Here is a 22,179-nt window from a genome sequence, read left to right as displayed (position 1 = left end):
CTTGTACTTCCCAAGTGCTTAGTACAGTGCTCTGCACACAGTAAGCACTCAATATATACAAATGAATGAATGAATGAATGAATGAATGTGGACATCCTTCGTATGCCCACTAAGGAAATAAAAACTTTTAAAACTATTTGAATCCACTGGCAAAGACAACAAGGTCACCCAAAATAATATTTCACAGACCAAGAAGAAGATCTCTTCTGGGACAAATGAGTCCTTATAGGGGAAAGCCCAGTAAACACAATTAAGGCTCATTAGATTGGGCAGACTCCAATACCCCTTGTCACTCCAGGGCATGATGGTTAAACCAGAGAAGCAGCAGGGCCTAGTGGAAAGAGCCAGGGCCTGGGAGTCAGAGGACCTGTGTTCTCAACCCACTCTGCCACTTGCTTGCCGTGATGTTGGGCAAATTGCTTAATGTCTCAGTGCCTCGGTTTCCTCACCTGTAAAATGGGGACTCAATACCTGTTCTCTTAGACTATGAGCCCCATGTGGGGCAGGGTATGTGCCTGACCTACTTATTTTGTATCTACCTCAATGCTTAATAATAATAATTTAATAATTATGGTATTCATTAAGCACATAGTGCTTAACAAATGCCACTATTATTGTTATTACTATTATTAGTAATAGTGATAATATTGATAATTATAAATCCAGGGATTGTGACCATATTTCTGCCCAGGGAGTAGTGACAACTTCTCCATTATTCCCATGTGTAAATTTGAGGACTTGTTGATTCCTCAGGGAGAAAAGTCCCACTAAAGACTATGCCTAATTCCCACTTGTGCATCCTCACCCAGTGCTTAGTGTAGTGCTCTGCACATAGTAAGTGTTTAATAACTAAGTACTATTACTACTACTGATAATGAACAACCTTTCATTTTGAAGTGTCCAGAAAGCTGTGCTCTATTCTCACTCCCTTCCCCTGGACTCCCTGCCTCTGGGATCAGAGAGGACAAGTTGCTTCTCCCCGGAGGATAAACTACTAACAGTCTGGATTACTGTTGCTCTCAGTTCTCCACAAGTGGATTGCTTAAGGCAGAATTTTCTCCTCTTACTGGCTGTAAATCTGCCTTCCCTCCAACCTTCTCACAGCCTGCATCACCTGTAACCTATTACAGAGGCTATTCCCTGGGCTGCCCATATCCTTTCCCTCTTTTTAAAAATAATATTTGTTAAGCACGTAACTCTGTGCCAGACTCTGAACTAAGCACTATGGTAGATTCAGGCTAATCAGGTTGGACACAGTTTGTGCCCCACGTAGGGCTCACCATCTTAAATCCCCATTTTACAGATGACGTAACAGGCCCAGAGAAGTGACCTGCCCAAGGTCACACAGCAGTCAAGTGCCAGAGCTGGGATGAGAACCCAGGTCCTTCTGACCCCCAGGTCCGTGCTCTATCCACTAGACTACGCTGCTTTCCCTCCTCCCTTACTACAGGGCTGGTCCTGATTCCATTCTCCTATCGACGACCTGGGGTGCAAGCTGGTTCCCAATGTCAGCCTTTTTCCCCACCAGGGTACACAGAGAAGCAAGATTCAGTGGTATTATTCGCAACATAGGCCCTAGCTCGGAGCAAGATTCAGGTCATCGCCAGGAGCCCGGTAGTCTCCTGTGAGGACTTCTCTCTGAGGTGCTCTCCAGGATGCAGGGTCAATCAATCAATCAATCAATCGTATTTCTTGAGCACTTACTGTATGCAGAGCACTGTATTAAGCGCTTGGGAAGTACAAGTTGACAACATATAGAGACAGTCCCTACCCAACAGCGGGCTCACAGTCTAGAAGGGGGAGACAGAACAAAACCAAACATATTAAAATAAAATAAATAGAATAGATATGTACAAGTAAAATAAATAAATAAATAAATAGAGTAACAAATATGTTCAAACATATATACATATATACAAGTGCTGTGGGGAAGGGAAGGAGGTAAGACGGGGATGGAGAGGGGGACGAGGGGGAGAGGAAGGATGGGGCTCAGTCTGGGAAGGCCTCCTGGAGGAGGTGGGCTCTCAGTAGGGCCTTGAAGGGAGGAAGAGAGCTAGCTTGGCGGATGTTGGAAGGGAGGGCATTCCAGGCCAGGAGGATGACATGGGTCGGGGGTCGACGGCGGGACAGGCGAGAACGAGACACGGCGAGGAGATTAGCGGCAGAGGAGTGTGAGGGTGTGGGCTGGGCTGTAGAAGGAGAGAAGGGAGGTGAGGTAGGAGGGGGTGAGGTGATGGAGAGCCTTGAAGCCAAGGGTGAGGAGTTTCCGCCTGATGCGCAGATTGATAGGTAGCCACTGGAGATTTTTGAGGAGGGGAGTAACAAGCCCAGAGCGTTTCTGGATGAAGTATGGATTGAAGCGGGGAGAGACACGAGGATGGGAGATCGGAAGGGAGGCTGATGCAGTAGTCCAGACGGGATAGGATGAGAGCTTGAACGAGCAGGGTAGCGGTTTGGATGGAGAGGAAAGGGCAGATCTTGGCAATGTTGCGGAGCTGAGACCAGCAGGTTTTGGTGACGGCTTGGATGTGAGGGGTGAATGAGAGAGCGGAGTCGAGGATGACACCAAGGTTGCGGGCTTGTGAGACGGGAAGAATGATAGTGCCGTCAACAGTGATGGGAAAGTCAGGGAGAGGGCAGGGTTTGGGAGGGAAGACAAGGAGTTCAGTCTTGGACATGTTGAGTTTTAGGTGGCGGGCAGACATCCAGATGGAGATGTCCTGAAGGTAGGAGGAGATGCAAGCCTGGAGGGAGGGGGAGAGAGCAGGGGCAGAGATGTAGATTTGGTGTCATCAGCGTAGAGATGATAGTTGAAGCCATGGGATCGAATGAGGTCACCAAGGGAGTGAGTGTAGATCGAGAACAGAAGGGGACCAGGAACTGAACCTTGGGGAACCCCCAGAGTAAAGGGATGGGAGGGGGAGGAGGAGCCTGCAAAAGAGACCAGAGAGATAAGAGGAGAACTAGGAAAGGACGGAGTCTGTGAAGCCAAGGTTGGATAGGGTCCAGCCCTTAGGTGATGGGCTGCCTACCCCACTGCTCAGAGAAGGGAGCTGGGCAGCACAGTGTGGTCTAATGGAAGGAAGACGGGCTTCAGTGTCAGAGGACCAAGATTTCAATCCCAGCTCTGCCACATACCTACTCTGTGTGAATTTGCGAAAATCACCTAATTTCTCTGTGCCTCAGTTCCCTCATCTGTAAAATGGCAATTCAGTACCTGTTCTCCCTCCTCCTCACACCGTGAGGCCCAAGGGGGAGCTGATTATCTTTTATCTAGCACAGATCATTCATTCATTCAATCACATTTATTGAGCGCTTACTGTGTGCAGAGCACTGTACTAAGCGCTTGGGAAGTACAAGTTGGCAACATATAGAGAGAGTCCCTACCCAATAGCAGGCTCACAGTCTAGAAGGGGGAGACAGACAACAAAACAAAACATATTAATAAAATAAAATAAAATAAATAGAATAGTAAATATGTACAAGATCAAGGCACACAGTAAGCACTGAACAAATGCCACAGTCAGGACTTGTCTCTGAAACCCTTCCCTGTCTTCTGCCCCCATATCCGGGCGATAGGGCCCCAATACTATTAACACCACTTGCTGAAAGGTCCGTGCCCTTTGACTCTACTACTAAGGGGGCTTTGCTGATGTTATGGTGACAGTGTCAGTCACCACTGATGGCCACTAGATGGCAAGGGGGACACTGAGTCATCTTGTCTCCAAACCCACTTCCCTGAGGTGGGGAGAGTTACACTGGCTATTTCCACCAACAGTTCTCCCCATCGAACACTGGGCCGTGGTGGCAAGGAAAGCCTGATGCACTGGGGACTGGAACACACCTGCAATCAATCGACAGTATTTACTGAGCACTTACTGTGTGCAGAGCACTGTACTAAGCGCTTGGGAGAGTATGATATAGCAATACAACAGAGACATTCCCTGCCCACAGTAAGCTTACAGTCTTTCCCATCTCTGTTGACGGCACTACCATCCTTCCCGTCTCACAAGCCCACAACCTTGGTGTCATCCTCGACTCTGCTCTCTCATTCACCCCTCACATCCAAGCCGTCACCAAAACCTGCCGGTCTCAGCTCCACAACATTGCCAAGATCCGCCCTTCCTCTCCATCCAAACTGCTACCCTGCTCATTCAAGCTCTCATCCTATCCCGTCTGGACTACTGCACTAGCCTTCTCTCTGATCTCCCATCCTCGTGTCTCTCTCCACTTCAATCCATACTTCATGCTGCTGCCCGGATTATCTTTGTCCAGAAACGCTCTGGACATATTACTCCCCTCCTCAAAAACCTCCAATGGCTACCGATCAATCTGCGCATCAGGCAGAAACTCCTCACCCTGGGCTTCAAGGCTCTCCATCACCTCGCCCCCTCCTACCTCACCTCCCTTCTCTCCTTCTACTGCCCAGCCCGCACCCTCCGCTCCTCCACCACTAATCTCCTCACTGTACCTCGCTCTCGCCTGTCCCGCCATCGACCCCCGGCCCACGTCATCCCCCGGGCCTGGAATGCCCTCCCTCTGCCCATCCGCCAAGCTAGCTCTCTTCCTCCCTTCAAGGCCCTGCTGAGAGCTCACCTCCTCCAGGAGGCCTTCCCAGACTGAGCCCCTTCTTTCCTCTCCCCCTCGGCCCCCTCTCCATCCCCCCGTCTTACCTCCTTCCCTTCCCCACAGCACCTGTATATATGTATATATGGTTGTACATATTTATTACTCTATTTATTTATTTATTTATTTTACTTGTACATTTCTATCCTACTTATTTTATTTTGTTGGTATGTTTGGTTCTGTTCTCTGTCTCCCCCTTTTAGACTGTGAGCCCACTGTTGGGTAGGGACTGTCTCTATGTGATGCCAATTTGTACTTCCCAAGCGCTTAGTACAGTGCTCTGCACATAGTAAGCGCTCAATAAATACGATTGATTGATTGATTGATTGATAGAGGGGGAGACAGACATTAATAAAAAAAAAATGACAGATATTCTATCCTATTTAATGAGTGCTTACTGTGTGCAGAGCACTGTACTAAGTGCTTGGAAAGTACAGCTCAGCAATAAAGAGAAACAATCCCTGCCCACACAGGGCTTGGACGTAAGTGCTGAGGGGCTGGGAGCGGGGGAGGGGGCAAGTCAGGGCAACGCATAAGGGAGTTGAGAAAAGGAAAAGAGGGCTAAGTCAGGGAGGTGTTGTGCTCATTCCCGCTGGGGTGGTGGAAAGGAGAATGGGATGGGCTTGCCTTGAGGGTGCGGAGGGGGAGCTGGGTGCCAGCTCTGGGTGGCGGGAAAGGAAGACAGCGATCTCAGCCGCATCAAGGCGGGGCCGAGAGCAAACACAGAGACATGGCTGTAAACGCCAGATGACTCGTTGAGCTCCAAGAGTGAAGATGGGCCCAGCAGGCAGAGCAGCGGCCTTTACACCCAACCTGGTGTGCACAGAGCAGGCCGGGGGTGCATGGAGAGTTCCTCAGCTACATGGGAGGGCCGAGGGTACTCAGGGCATACAACTCGCTCTGCTGCAATGGAACAGAGGGGTTGGGGAGGCCCAGAAGTTGTTTTTAAACTGGATCCTGGGACCTGACTGAACATGGGGGGGGAGGGGGGGAGAAAGAGAGAGAGAGAGAGAGAGAGAGAGAGAGAGAGAGAGAGAGAGAGAGAGAGAGAGAGAGAGAGAGAGAGAGTTCAAAGATAATGCCAAGGTTGCTGTTGGTGAGATAGTGAGGGTGGTGGTATTGTCAACAATTGGATGAGTTGGGCACGTTGAGCTTGAGTTGCTCGAAGGGATATCCAACTAGCAATGTCCAAGAGGGAGGAGGATTTGCAAATCTGCAGTGGAGGAGAGAGGTCAGGGCTAGTGAGGTAATTTGGGAGTCAGCTATCTAGAGATGACTTTGAATCCAAGGGAGTGGATGAACTCCCCATGAGAGTAAGTGTAAATTGAAAAAAGAAGAGGATGGAGAACTGACCTTGAGGGACCCTCACCATTAGGAAGTGGGAGGCAGAGGAAGAGGTGGCTAAAGAGACCAAGAAGGAACAACCAGAGAGATAGAAAGAGAACCAGGAGAGGACAGTTTAGAGAAACCAGGGTTATATATTGTTTCCAATAAAAGCAGTGATCAACAGCAACAAAGGTTACTGAGATGTAACAGACAATTAGAAAGGAATAGAGTCCATCAGGTTTGTGAGGAGGAGGTTAGACTTGTTGTCAGCAGGGAATGTGTTTCTTGTTATATTTTACTCGTCCAAGCACTGAGTACAGTGCTCAGCACATAGTAAGTGCTCAATAAATACGATTGACTGACTGACTGCCTGACTTGGAGAGAGCATTTGCAGTGCAATGGTGGAAGGTGGGGGGAACCATATCAAAGAGGGTTAAAGAGGAAGTCAGAAGACAGAAAGTGGAGGCACTTATAAACAACCCATTCAGAGAATATGGATAAGAATGGTAAGAGGGAGATGGGACAATAGCTTGGGTGGAGAGGGTTTTTTGTATATGAGACACGAGGGTATGTTTGAAAGCATAGGGGAATAGAGCCACTGGAGAGTGAGCAGTTGAAGATGGTGGTCAGGAAGAGAAGAAGAATGCATGCAAGTGTCTTAATAAGAGAGATGGAATCAGAGATGCAGGTGGAGAGGGTCAATATCGAAAGCAGGCAGGAGATTTACTTTAGAGAAATGGCCGGGAAAGATGAGAGAATGGATGGGGCTGGAGGAAGAGTAGAAGGGCCAGGGGAAATCAGGAGGAGATTTGGAGGAGTTCACTCTTGATGGTTTCTATGTTGTCCAAGAAGTAAATGATGAGGTCAGTGGGGGTGAAAGATGGAGGTGGCGGGGGCATTGGGGATTTAAGGAGGTAGTTAAAAGCCTAGAAGAGTTGGTATGGGCAGTGAGAAGGGGAGCCAACAAGGGAGGAGAAAATTAGTGTCACTGGGAAGAGAAGACAGAGGAGAGGGTAGAGTTACAGCAGGTGAAGATGAACTAAAAATGGATGAAGTTGGCCTCATGCTTGGATTTCTGGCAAAAGTGCTCTGTGGTGCTTGCACATGAGCAGAAGAAACATCTGTGGAGGTGACTCAGGCCTGCAGGCTGTAAGGCAAGAACAACAGAAAGATAGGAGTGCCAGAAAGTTAAGTTTGATGGAAAGGGTGGAGTTTAGGGCCGGGGCCAGTGCTGTTGCTCACTATAATTCTGAAAAGCCATTCATTCGCTCTCCCCTGGAATTCAGATGTGATGAAAAGACCAGGAAAAATACCCTGAGACTATAAGAGTGAAAGCCACAAGGTGGCTAATGGCATCCCAGCTCCACATTCCGGTGGCAGGATTCACATAGTAAGTGCTTAATAAATGCCATCATTATTATTATTATTAAACTAGGATGGCTCTGGGGATCCAAGGCTGGATCAGAGCAGAGAAGCCCTGGACCCAGCATTTTCAGGGCTTAGGTCACCTTTGATTCACACCCAAACTTTTCACCTCAGACCTGGCTGTTGGGAGTAGGGAGATCTCTGGGCCCCCAACTCTCCTGCATAGCTCAGTATTGTTCTCCATGGCCTTTCCTGGACAGTCTCATCAGAAGCTCCAATTTCATTCCACCACTCTGCTACCACTTTCTAATCAAAAAATAAAACAATCTGGAACGTACGTGCCCAAGCCTTCAGGCTGTGCAGAAAAAAATGCTGTCAAAATTGGAGAACACCCTATTCTGAAGGAAGGAAATCTTAGGTTATGCACATCTGAGATTATGGGATATACTATTTGTGGGTGAAGTGGTCCTTGGCCTTGGGGAGAAAGGAATGGTCTGGCCAAAAAAAATCCTAAAGTGGTGTGAAGAATCATGGCATCAAGTTGCAACAGGCATCCCTTGTGGGTGTCGGGGTGGGGGAGAATGAAGGAGAGAAGTCCATTCGGAAGGGCTTATACAACACTTTTGTCCAGAAAATGTACAAGAAATGATATAGAGGAGTAAGGAAAACTGAGGAAACAAATGAAGCTCTTAAAAAGTGAGAATAACCACAAAAAGGGAGGACAACACAACATAAGGGAAATGGGGATGGTGGTCCCTGACAGCATTTAAGCTGAACTCCCTGACTTGCTCAAGCCCTGAGGGCTTCCATTCAGGGCTCAACAGATCCCCAAAAAGAGGGTTTCTGAGCTGATAGCTCTTTGAAGCTGTCCCCCACTCACAGGCCCCCTAAATTCCCTGTCCCCATAACACCCCTACGTACACAAGAAGCATGTGGCACTTAAGAGCATGTTCTAATCTTATCAAACTCTCCAATTATAAACTGTAATTTCTTCATTTAGACTAATGGCTGTCTCACTCTAGACTGCAAGCTCGTTGTGGGTAGGGAACATGTCTACCAACCTGTCTACTTAGTACAGTGCTCTGCACACAGTATGCACGCAATAATAATAATAATAATGATAATATTTGTTAAGCACTTACTATGTGCAAAGCACTGTTCTACTCAATAAATATGATTGATGAAGATTAATTACTGGCCAAAGGCAGGGAGTTCCTCTTAGACAACAGTCACTTCAGAAAAAAATAATCACTTGAGAGCTATGTAGTAGCAACCATTTCTGTAGTCTCCCAGAAGACCTTAAAATGTTCTCACTACTGTTAAGCTTCAAACCTTTCGCATGTGGGTGGATATCACAGGAATCCTTCTGCACTGACTCGATTTTCCTAGCACCTTTCCTCCAACGAGTTCAAGATCTGGCCCGAGAAGTGTGTGTATTCTCCACCCAGATCCCAAGGTTTGAGGAAGTTTGGCATTAGTGCCGAGTACCAGGGGAAATAATGAGAAATGAACAAGAACACCCCGTACAGAGAGGGATCTGGGAGTGATCTGGGCTCCATTCATTTACCAATTAGAACCCGAATAGATGCTTTCCCTGATCCACTGATTATGCTTTTCCTGTGGGAACTCAGCTTGGAATGTAAGCTTGTTGTGGGCAAGAAACATGCCTGCTAATTCTGTTGTATTGTACTCTCCCAAGTGCTTAGTACAATGCTCTGCACCATAGTAAGCGCTCAATAAAAATGACTGATTGATAGAGGAACTTAGCTCTTTCAAGACTGAACCCTGATTCATGTTTAGGACTTGTATAGGATCAGGTTTCCCTGGATTAACGCAGCAACCTATGCATTTGTGAGGTGATTGGAGAGTCATTTGCAGTGGCTCCCTGATGGGGTGGAGAATGTGAAAAGCAAAGACATATGGGAAACCCAAGGCCAGCTCTAAACTCAGGGGGGATTGCCCCACCGAACAATCAATCAACTAATGATATTCATATTGTGTGCAGAACAGTACTAAAAGTGTTAACACTGTACTTAACACCGCCCTTCCTTTATGGAGGAACTTGGGAAAGGCAAGGGACCCTGCACCCCTTCTTCTTCTACCTGGCACACTGTCCCCCTATTTCCAGGAGAATAAAGAACCACAGACACCTCAGGTTAGAAAGGAATCCGCCAATTCATCTTGTCTGGGGCACTGGCAAAATGCTCTGCTCTGCTGTTTGCCAAGAGGCCTGCAGTTAGGAAAGAAGCACCTGCTGGCTGACCTATAAAAGGAAGCCAGGAACAGTGCAGTGGCCTTATGGTTGCTACGGTTGGGTCCACGTGCTATTCCCTAGTCCTGCTCAGATGTGAGGCCAGAGTCTATCCAATCAGTCCATAATAATAATGATGGTATTTGTTAAGCGCTTACTATGTGCCAAGTGCTGTTCTAAGCACTGGGATAGTTACAAGGTTATCAGGTTGTCCCATGTGGGGCTCACAGTCTTAATCCCCATTTTACAGATGAGGTAACTGAGGCACAGAGAAGTTAAGTGACTTGCCCAAAGTCATACAGCTGACAAGTGGTGGAGCGAGGATTAGAACCCAAGACCTCTGACTCCCAAGCCCGGGCTCTTTCCACTAAGCTATGCTTCTTCTCTATCAATGGTGTGGCATAATGGATAGAGCCCGGGTGTGGGAGACAGAAGGCCTGCTTGTCTGTTGTGTGACCTTGGGCTAGTCACTTCACTTCTCTGGGCCTGTTACCTCATCTGTAAACTGGGGATTAAACTGTGAGCCCTATGTGGACAGGGACTGTGTCCAATCTGATTTGCTTGTATTCTCCGGCAGCATTTAGTACAGTGCCTGGCACATGGTAAGAGCTTAACAAATACCATAATTAATTAATTATTGTACTAATTCTTTGGGAGAGAACAATAATACAGAATTGGTAGACACGCTCCCTGCCCACAATGAGCTTACAGTTTAGAGGGGAAGTCGGACATTACAATAAATTACAGATAGGAAAAATGGTAAAGTAAAGGCATATGTACCTAACTGCTGTGAAGCTGAGGGCGGGGAAGCAGTATTTATTAAGCGCTTACTGTGTAAAGAGCACTGTACTACGCCCTAGAAAAGAATACACTTTTGGCAATGAAACACAGTTTCTGTCCCTCAAGGGGCTCTTGAATGTAAAGTGCTTAAGGGAAATAGATCTGATTGCACAGGTAACACAGGTAAGGAGTTTCTGCGCTGGAGGTTGAGGTGTGGGGAGATATGGGCTGAACTTTTTTTTCCTTTTTTTTCCCCTTCAGAAAAATGATCTAGGCAGTAGAGTGAAGTATGGACTGAAGAAGGAGAAGGGAGAGAGATGATGCAGGGAGGTCAGCGAGGAGGCTGATGTAGTAGTCAAGGAGGGAAATGATGAGTGCTTGGATCACCATGGTAGCAGTCTGGATGGAGAGGAGGGGGCAGATTCTAGAGATGTTGTGAAGGTAGAACTGACAGGGTTTGGTGACAGACCGAATGTGTGGGTTGAATGAAAAAGATGAGTCGAGAATAATTTCATGGCTAAGGGCTTGTGAGATAGGGAGGATGGTAATGCTGCTACCAGTGAGGGGGAAGTCAGCGGGAGGAGAGGATTTGAGTGGGAAGATGAGGAATTCTGTTTTATACATGTTAAACTTAAGGTGACATCCACGTAGAGATGTCCTGAAGGCAGGAGGGGAATGTGACACTACAGAGAAGGAGAGAGGTCGGGGCAGGAGAGATGGTCACTGACGCTGTGGGAGTGAACGGGTTCTCCATGGGAGTGGGTATAAATGGAGAATAGATGGGACCCGAGAACTAAGCCTGGATCTGGGAAGGGAACGCAAAGCCTCTGGGGCAAGTGAGAGATCTGGGGTGCCCTTTCGAGAAACTATCTAGGATCACATGCAACTGGTGTACTTCCACACAATGGCAGTGGCCTAGTGACAAGAGCACAGACTTGGGAGTCGGAGGACATGGGTTCTAATCCCGGCTCTGCCACTTGTCTGCTGTGTGACCTTGGGCAAGTCACTTCACTGTGCCTCAGTTACCTCATCTGTCAAATGGGGATCAAGACTGTGAGCCCCAGATGGGACAACCTGTTTATCTTGTATCCACCCCACCACTTAGAACAATGCTTGGCACATAATAAGAGCTTAACAAATACCTTCATTATTATTATTATTATTGTTATTATTATCATCATCATGGTGTGCTGCGTGCCTGACATAAGCTGTGACATGATGTGTGTCTCCTTGTCTGGGATTTGCCAGGGTCACCAGTGGTCACCCTTCTAATGGGGGAACTGGGACCACAGCAGGGGTAGTCAGGAGCCGATTCAATACTCTAAGATTCTCGAGAAGCAGCATGGCCTAGCAGATAGAGGATGGGCCTGGGAGTCAGAAGGACCTGGGTTCTAATCCCAGCTCTGCCATCTGTCTGCTGTGTGACCTTGAGCAAGTCGTCTCAATTCTCTGTACTTCCGTTACCTCATCTGTAAAATGGGGATTAAGACTGTGAGGCCCATGTGGGACAGGGACTGTGTCCATCTTGATCAGCTTGTATCCACCCTAGAGCTTAGTACAGTGCCTGGCACATAGTAAGCACTTAATGAATACCACAAGTATCATTATTGCTCCCATCAATGCTGCCACCGTTTTTGCATTCAGGTCTCCTTTCTCATCAACTGCACTGTGGCTTCAAGCCTCCCACCACAACCTTGCTGCCCAAAGAGGTGGGGAGAGTGGCGGAGGAGCCTTCAAGGAAGCTCAGGTTTCAGCATTTGGAAGTAGCAGCAGCAACAGCAGCAGGCTGCTGGTTCTGATGAAGGCATTTATATTCAAGTCCAGCCAAACGCTGGAAGAAAATTAATCAATCAATAGCATTTACATCACTACTGTGGGGCTGGGTCGGGGCGGGGGGGGGGCACTTTGGGTACACAACCAGGTGCACAGTCAAAGCAGAGAGGAGAGCAGATAGGGGAAATAAAGGGCTTAGCCTGGGAAGGCCTCTTGGAGGAGATGTGATTTTAAAATGGTTTGGATGGTGGGGAGAGTGACAGATTAGCTGATAGGAAGAGGGAGGGAGTTCTAGGTCCAAGGGAGAGCATTCATTCATTCAATCGTATTTATTGAGTGCTTACTGTGTGCAGAGCATGGGCAAGGGGTCAGTGGCAGGAGAGATGAGATCAAGGTACCAAGAGATGGTTGGTGTTAGAGAAACAGAGTACGCGGATTGGATTGTAGTAGATCAGTGAGGTTAGGTAGGAGCCGATTGAATGCCTTAAAGCCGACAGTAACGAGTTTCTGTTTGATGAGGAGGTGGATGGGCAATTGTCAGAGGTTTTTGAGGAGTGGGGAGATATGGACTGTCACGGGCAGGGAATGTTTCTGTACATTGTATTCTCCCAAGCGCTTAGTACAGTGCTCTGTGTGCAGTAAGCGCTCAATAAATAGGATTGATCTGGTCAGCAGAGTGAAGTATGCATCTGCGAAGGGAGAGACAGAACGCAGGGAAGTTTTGGATCAGCGTGGAAGCAGTTTGGATAGAGAGGAAGGGGAAGATTTCAGAGTGTTGTGAAAGTAGAACCAACAGGAACTGGTGACAGATTGAATGTGTGGGGTGAGCGAGAGAGATGAGGATAATGGCCAAGGTTACGGGCCTGGGTCAGGGGGAGGAGGACAGGGTTTGGGTAGGACGATAGGGAGTTCAGCTTTGGCCCTGTTAAGTTTCAGGTGTTGGCTGGACATCCAAGAAGAGGTATCCTGAAGGAATCCTGGCTGCCTCCCTTTCTAAACTTCTGAGAGCTTTCCTTCCCTTTGAGATTCCTCTCTTCCAAACTCCTCCTCTCCTCTAATGTAGCTAAACTTTCTTTTGACTGAATTTTTGTAGAAACTACAGCGCCCATCCTTTATTATTTCTGGGATTCAACAGTACACATAAATATCACAGGCACATTAATGTGTCTCAATGGTTTGTTCACATTAGCTATTCAAATGGGTGCAAATTTCACAAGAAAACCCATTTTGTTGCTTTCCAATCCAGTCCAGTCCAGTTTTCTAAAATTTGGCAGTCTCCTGAATCATGTAGCAATCTCACTCCCTAGGGGGCTTGCTTAGAGTCCCTGCATTTCAGGGCAGCAAAGAGAAAGACAAAATGAAGTCTGAGTCAGGGTGAGAGAAAGCGCAACAATCCAATAGGACTTAAGTGGGCTTCAGAATTCACGCTGGGAACCCTAGCGAATCTTCAATGAATCCTAAGAAGACTCTCAAAGCCCAATTCCAAACCCAGCCCTGCTTCGCTGCCTACCAACACTGGGTTAGTCCTTCTGCAGCTTCTCGAGAATGAGAACACCAAATAATGTAAAATACCACTTTACTAAAACCGAGACATTAAAATACTTGTTTTTCTCTGAAAGGATGGCTGGGTCTTGTGACATTATTTACTATTCTGGTAACCCTGGCTGCATCTGTAACTGATAGAGTTTCCTCAGAGGGAGCTCAGATTCCATTGGCTGCTTGCCAACAAGCATGTGACTGCAGTAAAGGGAACCCTCAATACCAGACCAGTGTAAATAACGGCACTGAAACCGAAGGCGAGGATTAACCCCTCTGCAATTCTGCTAACGAGAAAATGAAATCACCAGGCCTCTTCTCTTTAGCGAGCAAATAAAATGGGGGATTTTTTTTTAAAGTAAAGCAGAGTGTGGATAAGACAGCTGGGTCGAATTGTAAGGACTGCAAAAATCTCAGACCAAAAATAACGACTCCCTGTTCCCAGTGAATGAGGTTCCAGGAAGGAAAGCAAACTAGCTCAGACTTCTTTTTATATTTGCAGCAAAATGCAAAATAGGTGAACTATAGGAAACCTTCCCAGCATCCTGAACTGTGCCCTACCTCTTGCAAATTATTGTGTTTTTGGCTGATACACTGGATACCAGCAAGCTCTTGAGAAGTGTTTCTCCAGAGTGCTTGGCTAAGTCATTCACAGTCATCAGGGAGTGAGGCCAATTTTGCTGGGTAAAAGTTGAGTGTGTGGAAAAGGTGCCATAAATAGGTGCAAATTACCACTGTGTTCTGGTTCATTATGTCTGGACCCCAAACCAACCCCAGCTAGCTGACCTTTACAGACCTTTTCCACAGAAGAAGAATTGACCTCCACAGGTCACGTTTCTCTATTTCAAATGAGGAAGTGCCTACAAAAACCTTTTGGGGCTTTAATAGGGAAAACTAAGGAAGTCAGGAACTTTCTGTGGTTTTAAAGATTTCATAAATTTCAAAAGTGACAAAAAAAAAATCTCAGCTGAATGGAGTCCCATAAGCCTTTGGTAGTTCCTCTTTGTAAAATGTCACTTTGGGCCCAGAAAGTTCAGAAGAAACACATGAGCAAATACCACCACCAATGTGATGAAGTTCCAAATGGCCAAACTGAGAAATGAGATTTTTGGCATTAATAGAAAAGAGGTGAGATTTAGCTCAACCTCTGGGTCAGTGACACTTTTTGGGTGTATCCCTGTTTCCTAATCCTCAGAGCGCCCCTTTAATGGCAACATTCTTGAGAGTAGGAGAAACCAACACTTGGCTGGGAAGGCTGCCTGGCTCTGGGATCAGAGATCTGACTTCCTTGAGATGGCAAAGGGAGTAAAGCACAGATGTTGTCTGCACTCTTTTGCTCCTCTAGCTTGCTCTTCCAAACCCCACAAGGCCACTCTGGAAACATTAACATACTCTCGCCCTGAGGAACAGTGAGGAAGTTTTGCAGCTGCAGTGGGTTTAGGAAGACAAGGCTGAAGTTTACGTTAGAAGATGGAGAATGGCACTGCCTAACTTTCATTTGCTCACTAGAACATGAAAATCCTTAGACTCAATCGCATTTATTGAGCACTTCCTATATGCAGAGCACCGTACTAAATGCTTGGGAGAGTACAATAAAACAAAGTTAGCAGACGTTCCCTGCCCACAACAAGCTAACACCAAATGGCCTCAACTCCAGCACAATGGGGTAGAAGTAGCATAGCCCAGTGGAAAAAGCATGGTCCTGGGGATCATAGGTCCTGGGTTCTAATCCCACTCTGCCACTTGTCTGCCTGGGGGTCACAGGTCCTGGACTTTAATCCCAGCTCTGCCACTTGTCTGCTGTGCAAGATCCTGGGCAAGTCACTTGACTTCTTAGTGCCTTAGTTTCCTCACCTGTAAAATGAGGATAAGAGTCCCTGTTCTCCCTTCCTCTTGGATGGTGGACCCCATACTTGTGCAACCTGGCTATCTTGTAACTACGCTAGTGTTTAGTACAGCGTTTGGCACATGGCAGGAATTTAGCAATTATCACACTTGTTATTGTTATAGTAATAATAGCAATAATGATAATGGCATTTATTAAGCGCTTACTATGTGCAAAGCACTGTTCTAAGCACTGGGGAGGTTACAAGGGGATCAGGTTGTCCCATGTGGGGCTCACAGTCAATCTCCATTTTACAGATGAGGTAACTGAGGCACAGAGAAGTTGAGTGACTTGCCCAAAGTCACACAGCTGACAATTGGCAGAGCCGGGATTAGAACCCATGACTTCTGACTCCAAAGTCCGCGCTCTTTCCACGGAGCCACGCTGCTTCTCTATTATAACAATAGACCCTAAAACCAATGGTAAAGAATTTTACTGATCGACAACCAGTTACATGTAGTAAAACTGACTCCCAAAGAAGCCCCAAATCTGCTAAAAACAGGAAGTAAACATCATTCTGCAGTTCAATACAAGTGAAGAGGAATTCCCAATATGTGCAAAATATTTCTATCACTGGCTCCTTACCAGGCCCTTGTATAGTCTATAAAACCTCAAACTTTATTGTTTTCTAGGGAAAAATCCTTTCAAGGCTTAAAAACAGTTATACTAAAGGGTACGTGTGCATTGAGAAGTTTTAGAGGATAAAGTTTCAAAAGGCCAATTCATTCAGTCGGCATTTACTTTGCTGCCATATGACAGCCACAAATAGCAGAAAAATTTTGGAATTACATTCCATGAGAAACACAGTGAGTATCACAAAAATGCCCCCCAACCCCCACCCCCGCAATCCTCTAGGCCAGCAAGGTTTACAATTACACTTTTTAAAACACAGATTTTTAGATTGTGAAAACCCCCCAAAGGACAGGTACCATGTCTAATTCCCACCTGAAAATTTTTTCCCAGTGCTTAGTACAGCACTCTGCATACAGCCAAGTGCTTAATAAATACTATGACTACTATTACTGCTAAAAAGCACATGAAAAACAACCTACATTAAATGCCACCTACGATTTCTCTTTCCAAAACATGATCAGCATTTTCAATCAACCTAATCAGGACTTTAAAAGTTCACACTCTCATACAGTAAGCACAGTAATTCATATTACATATATTCATATTTAAAAAGACTAAAAACTTAAGAGAAAGGAAAAGTATATGGCTTAAAGTCAGTGGAAAATGACTCTTCATTATAATATCTATTCAAGGCAGGTCTGAAACTTGATGACAATATAAAAACACTCATTAATATTTATATGTGAGAGCTAGACAGCTTTATCCTGAACTCCTGCAAAATGACTTCTCTTTAAGGAAGAATGCTAAAGTTAAAAGTCAAAGTCAAAATCAGAACACGTCAATATGCCTTTTGGTGGATAAAAAAAATCTCTAACCATAAAAAACTGTGTGACAATTTACAATCAAAGTGCCGTGCCCTATTATTTACATGAGAAAAATAAAGGACCAGGAGCAAAAGGGTTTCTTTTTTCCTCCATAAAAATGACTAAAGATGGTAAAGTCCACTATTATTACTAGCCAATTATTCAAACCTGATTTATTTAAAGAAAACAAGAAGGCAAAATGTCCCATCTTAGTTCAGGGGGATTTTTAACTGAGATGATGCTATCTGGTGGCCACATGTCACTTTGCTTAATGCCACGGTCATGCGGAACATCATTTCTTGCTGATGGAGCATCTGAGCGCCCTCAGAGTGGTAAGAGGAAGGATGCCAAGTACGGTACTTTCTATTTGTTACAGGTTATTTCTTCAGGAGTTAGAAGAACATGAGGAGAGAGAAGAGAAAAAGAACATCAAAACTATATTGAAAGGAAACTCCTAATTCGGACAGGTCACTGTTGATTGATCAGGGAGCTTATTTTAGGAAATTGATCCTAAAGATAAAACATGTTCTCAGAATACAACCCAATTAATGGAAGCTAAAGAAATGATGTGACTGATCTCATCGTGAACCTTAACACCCCCTTCCTCAAGGTGAAAGTCGGTGTTCTTCATCTGCACCTCTTAATCCCCTGGCCCTCAAAGATAGGATGGATAAAATTCAACGATTTGCTACACTGCATTTACACAATTACTCTTAGGTGTTCCTAGGTCTCAGACTTAGTAATGCATGAACAAGAGAGCCAGACAACCAAAACAAAAATAAAATGGTAAAAATTTAACATAGCCTCAAGGAAGTCATGAATATGGAAACACTGGCGTCTTTCATCCAACTATTCTATTATGGACACACCCTCATACTTCTGATAACTTTATGCAAATACTCCAGTATGGATATTTTTAGTAGGAATAGCATAAGTGTGCCACTCTGTTTTCAGTCTCTGGGTCTTCTATTTTAAAAGGGGGTTTTGGCAATCCCTCCAGCTCTATAGCAGTATCTAAAATCAGAACCCAGAAGTATATTTTATGAGAGCTACACTAAAATGCAGTAGAGGAAAAAACCTAGAGTTAAGAGTAAAAATGATAGTTGTGTAAAATTAAACAGTCAAACTTTCCAAAATTCAGTCATTTCTAAATAAAATGGAATACCTTATGGAATTCCTAAAATTAGACTCAGTGAAAGTGTTCTTAAAACAAATGAAGCACAGGATTTCATTATTTACTATTGTTTTTTAAAATTTGTTAAGTGATTACTAAGTGCCAGGCACTGTACTAAGCACTGGGCTGGATACAAACAGATCGAGTTGGACACAGTCCTTGTCCCATGTTGGGCTCACAGTCTTAATCCCCATTTTACAGATGAGGTAACTGAGGCTCAGAGAAGTGAAGTGAGTTGCCCAAGGTCACACAGCAGACAAGTGGTGAAGCTGGGATTAGAACTCATGACCTTCTGACTCCCAAACCAGTGCACTATCCACTATGCCATGCTGCCTCTCATTTTGATTTTGAATTAGCTGTGCAGGAAGCATCAGGTATAAGTAGTAAAACCAATTCCTCAGTGCCATTCACAGTACTAAGAGCTTGGGAAGTACAAAAAAAGCAAGTGGTACATTCCCTGCTAACAAGGGGTTTACACTTCAAAATGAGACTAAGTAATCAAAATAAATGAGTGTACAAGTGATTAAATGTATGTACAGAAGGGCTGAGGACAGGTTATAAGTACCTAAGAGCCTAGAAGGGACTAGTGGGATTTTATGACTTGTGAAGCAGAGAATTAATCAGGGAGGGCATGTTGGTGAAGGCGAGTTTTCAGGACAGACCGATGGGCTTTCAGGGCTTATAAGCAAGAGTAACCCATAGTCAAAAAGCAGGAAAGAGAAAACTGGGCTGGTATTCAGTGTACATAAAACTGCAAAAAAGCTGGCAGGGAATCCTTACCTGAATTCATTTAGGGCATCGACAATTCGGTTATAAGCCAGACTCCGCTGACTGGCATCAGCTGACCTCCGGCTCATTTTCATAGCCTTGAAAACAGCCAAGGAAAGAAAGTGGAAAACAAAATCACATGTTTGCTTATCATCTATTCACCCAGGGAGGCAAATAAGTATATATTTTTAGATGACAAGTACAGGTACACCGCCAACTTTCATATCTAGGAGCGATAAATGAGGCACGTTTATTTACGGTTCCTTTCTCTTTTGCACTTTTGGTCCCTGAGGCTCATAAAAGGGTTCAAAGTTTCCCTACCTTGACTACTGTGCTGTACCTTTTGCTCGCATTTGCACGGTCACAAAGGAAAGGAATTAATGCTGACATGGATCCCCGTTTATCACTCCAGGAATGGTGACCTGTAACTCCACCTTTGAGTAGAGATAAAGTTGAGGGGTTGGGGAAGTCTACAGTTGCCCGCTGGTTTTTTTTTTTGAGAATCAAAAAATTTTCTCCACAAAACCGAGGGCCCAAAGAAAATCCCCACAAAGCTACTTTCAAGTTTAACTACCCATAAAAGTGTAAATTCCCCCTCCGGCCTTCTGTAGCTTTTGCTGCCTACCACGGCTAACGAAGGCAGGATAATGCTGCTCTCCAACTGAGGAAGTGGCATAGGCCCCCCAAGACGATTGGAGTGATTTTTCTCAACTGGAAAGGCACTTCCTGATTTGTTCCTAACACATCTAGTTTGCTTGAACACAGTCACTTAACATTAGCTCCCAGTGATTTCAGGGATGAGGTCTGGGTTGGTAAAGGAAAGCAACTTTGAAAGCTCGGTGTTTCCCTGAAGTCCCCAAACAGCTGAAACCTCTTCAGGGATGCAGGCACTGGGATTTTTAAATGAATATTTAACAGAACCTGTCAGAAGTATCAGGTGACTCTGTAAATCAGAAGACCGCCAGGATCAGAGGTGGATCTAAATGTTTGGCATTTTGGCATCAACTGCCAAAACTGTCCCTTCTTCAATGCAGGAACGAGTCTCCTCAAAGCCAGATTATCCTCCATATGACACACGGAACTGTTTCCAGCTACTCAGTATACCACACACCTGCCACCCTTTGGCGAGCAATTCCTTTCCTTAGGCTCTGCAGAATCTGAATTTCACCCTCCTCCTGTGAACTCTAAACTAGGAAACTGAGAGACTGAAATACCAATCTAGCCCACTCACTTCTAATAAAACATCTCATGGGTAGAGTTCAAAAAGATTGGTGACCCTTAATCCAGGTGGGCTCTAGGAGTGAACCTAAGCTGACCTGATCGCATGACTTCCTTATCCCAGCTTACGATCTCACTTTCTGCCCAATATGGGCAGGGAGAGGTGTGGGGAAGGGGAAAGCTGATAAGACGACACCTGTGCCCACAGCACAGAGCTTCCTGTTCCAAACAACATCTTTTTGCTAGCCATTCCTGAGCTGTGGCCATAGTTCTTACCTGACAAATGAGAGCTCTCTGCTTTAACATTCCCAGCCCTGCTTTACTATGGGGGAAGGGAATGGGTGGAGGGTAAGGTAGAAGCAGATGAAGGTACTACTGAGGAAAAGTCCATCTTTAGCACCCCGACCCTTTTCCACTCGTATTTTCTAACTTAATTTTACAGGAAATGTAAAATTCCTGTAAAATTCCGACCTAAATGATCGGGAGCTTCCTAAGCAATCCGAGCTGGCTCTTAAACATGGGGTCCATATTTAAGAGGCATCTGGATTTAAAAAGGGGCCTGATTGTTTCCTGAACATCAACTTAAATTACTCAGCAGTAAAATGCATTATAGAAGAAACAAATAGAAAAAACAATGACCTTGCCTCTGTAGGATCAAATAGCAAGCTAAAAATTCCAAAATTCAAGAATCTGCCTATGTCTTAATGACCCTAATGATGTCTTTGGTTGTTCACTAGCAACAGGGACATCCTTATGATTCCAATTCAGCATGTATTACTAACAAGCTACAGGTAGCTCTCATGCCATCAGAGATGACTCGACATTGCAGCCCTGGACCTTTTAAATGGCCTACGGATCACTGGATTAAAAACTGTCTGGGTCTGTTGCTGGACAGGGGTTGGGGGACAGGACTGAGGAGGTGGGAAGGGGGGAAAGTCTGAAAGGCCACCATCTGCCAATCAGACAGACATGCTCACCCCTGCCCCACCAATGGCTATACTTACCTGCTCAATCGCGCTCTTTAGTTTGTTCATGTGGCTCTCAAAGAGAGGAAAGTGCGAAAAAAAAAACTCGTTAAATTTGCTATTTTCGTCTTCATCTTTGGAGAGTGAGAAGATGACCCCAATTGCAATCTTCTTTTTCCTAACAATGCCTGGGGTAGGGCCACTGCTTTCATCTGAAAGATTAAAACTCTCCTCGACAGACCTTTAAGGAAAATGCAACATTAGTTACTTTAAATGCCAATTCAATTTTCTTTCTAAGGAAGAAGGGAACATTAAGCGTAAGGCCCTTTACTGTTTTGTTATTTCTGGGGAGGGGGGGAGGCAAAAAATCTTAACTACCAAATATTCAGGAAACTTTCATGATATGCTCCCCTTGCTTATTTTCCAGAACACTCAGATGTTTCTTGGTACAGAATTTACAGATTTTTTTCCAAAACCAAGCCCATTTTCAGAATCACAGATTTTCAATTCACATCCAATCTGAAAAGGTTCATTAGTGCCTGACAAAGAGGCCTCAAAAACTCCTGGGCTTGTGTCTTCTTTTTTAGTTTCATTTTGCTGATTCACACGAAAAGATGCCATGACTACCTTTCAAGAGGAACTCCTACTATTTGCAGTGCATTTCTACTTTAGTTGCAATAATATTTTTATCATTTCTTTCCAAGAGTGATGGGCTTCAATTGCATGAGATATTTCATTGAGGGAGTTCGACAACAGCAAACTTATTCCCGTGTTCTTTTGCTCTAAAACGCCCACACTAGGAAATGAAAATTAGCTACATACTGATAACCAATGGAAAAAGGAGTCTCATTCTAAGCTTTTGTTTCTAACTCACCACCGAGGAAAGACACCGTTCTCTAAACTCGTGGTCTGGCTGCGTCGCCATCGCCGTTGATAACTGCTCGCACAGCTTCTGGTCAGTGAGGAGTTTGGGGAGGGAAATGGAGTGATGAGCAAGCTGCTGAGAGAAGCTGTCAGAATAAGGAAAAACCCAATTTATTATAACAGATTGGACCAAGAAACCAAAGAATTTTTAC

General features: G+C 45.2%; 1 protein-coding gene across 4 annotated transcripts in view; it reads right to left on the bottom strand.

The window, feature by feature from the left end:
• Positions 1–22,179, bottom strand: part of FNIP1 (folliculin interacting protein 1) — a 142,420-nt gene that overhangs the window by 22,739 nt on the left and 97,502 nt on the right. For all 4 annotated transcript variants that reach the window (XM_038740791.1, XM_038740793.1, XM_038740792.1 and 1 more), the window contains 3 exons: positions 21,978–22,113; positions 21,143–21,344; positions 18,933–19,018 (listed from right to left, as the gene is read on the bottom strand). In XM_038740791.1, the coding sequence (XP_038596719.1) occupies positions 18,933–19,018; positions 21,143–21,344; positions 21,978–22,113 (424 nt within the window). The remainder of the gene's footprint in view (positions 1–18,932; positions 19,019–21,142; positions 21,345–21,977; positions 22,114–22,179) is intronic.

The sequence above is a fragment of the Tachyglossus aculeatus genome, chromosome X1 (genome assembly GCF_015852505.1).
Source record: "Tachyglossus aculeatus isolate mTacAcu1 chromosome X1, mTacAcu1.pri, whole genome shotgun sequence".
NCBI classification, from domain to species: domain Eukaryota; kingdom Metazoa; phylum Chordata; class Mammalia; order Monotremata; family Tachyglossidae; genus Tachyglossus; species Tachyglossus aculeatus.
The sequence above is the reverse complement of the archived record's forward strand: the minus strand, read 5'-3'. Positions and strand labels throughout refer to the sequence as shown.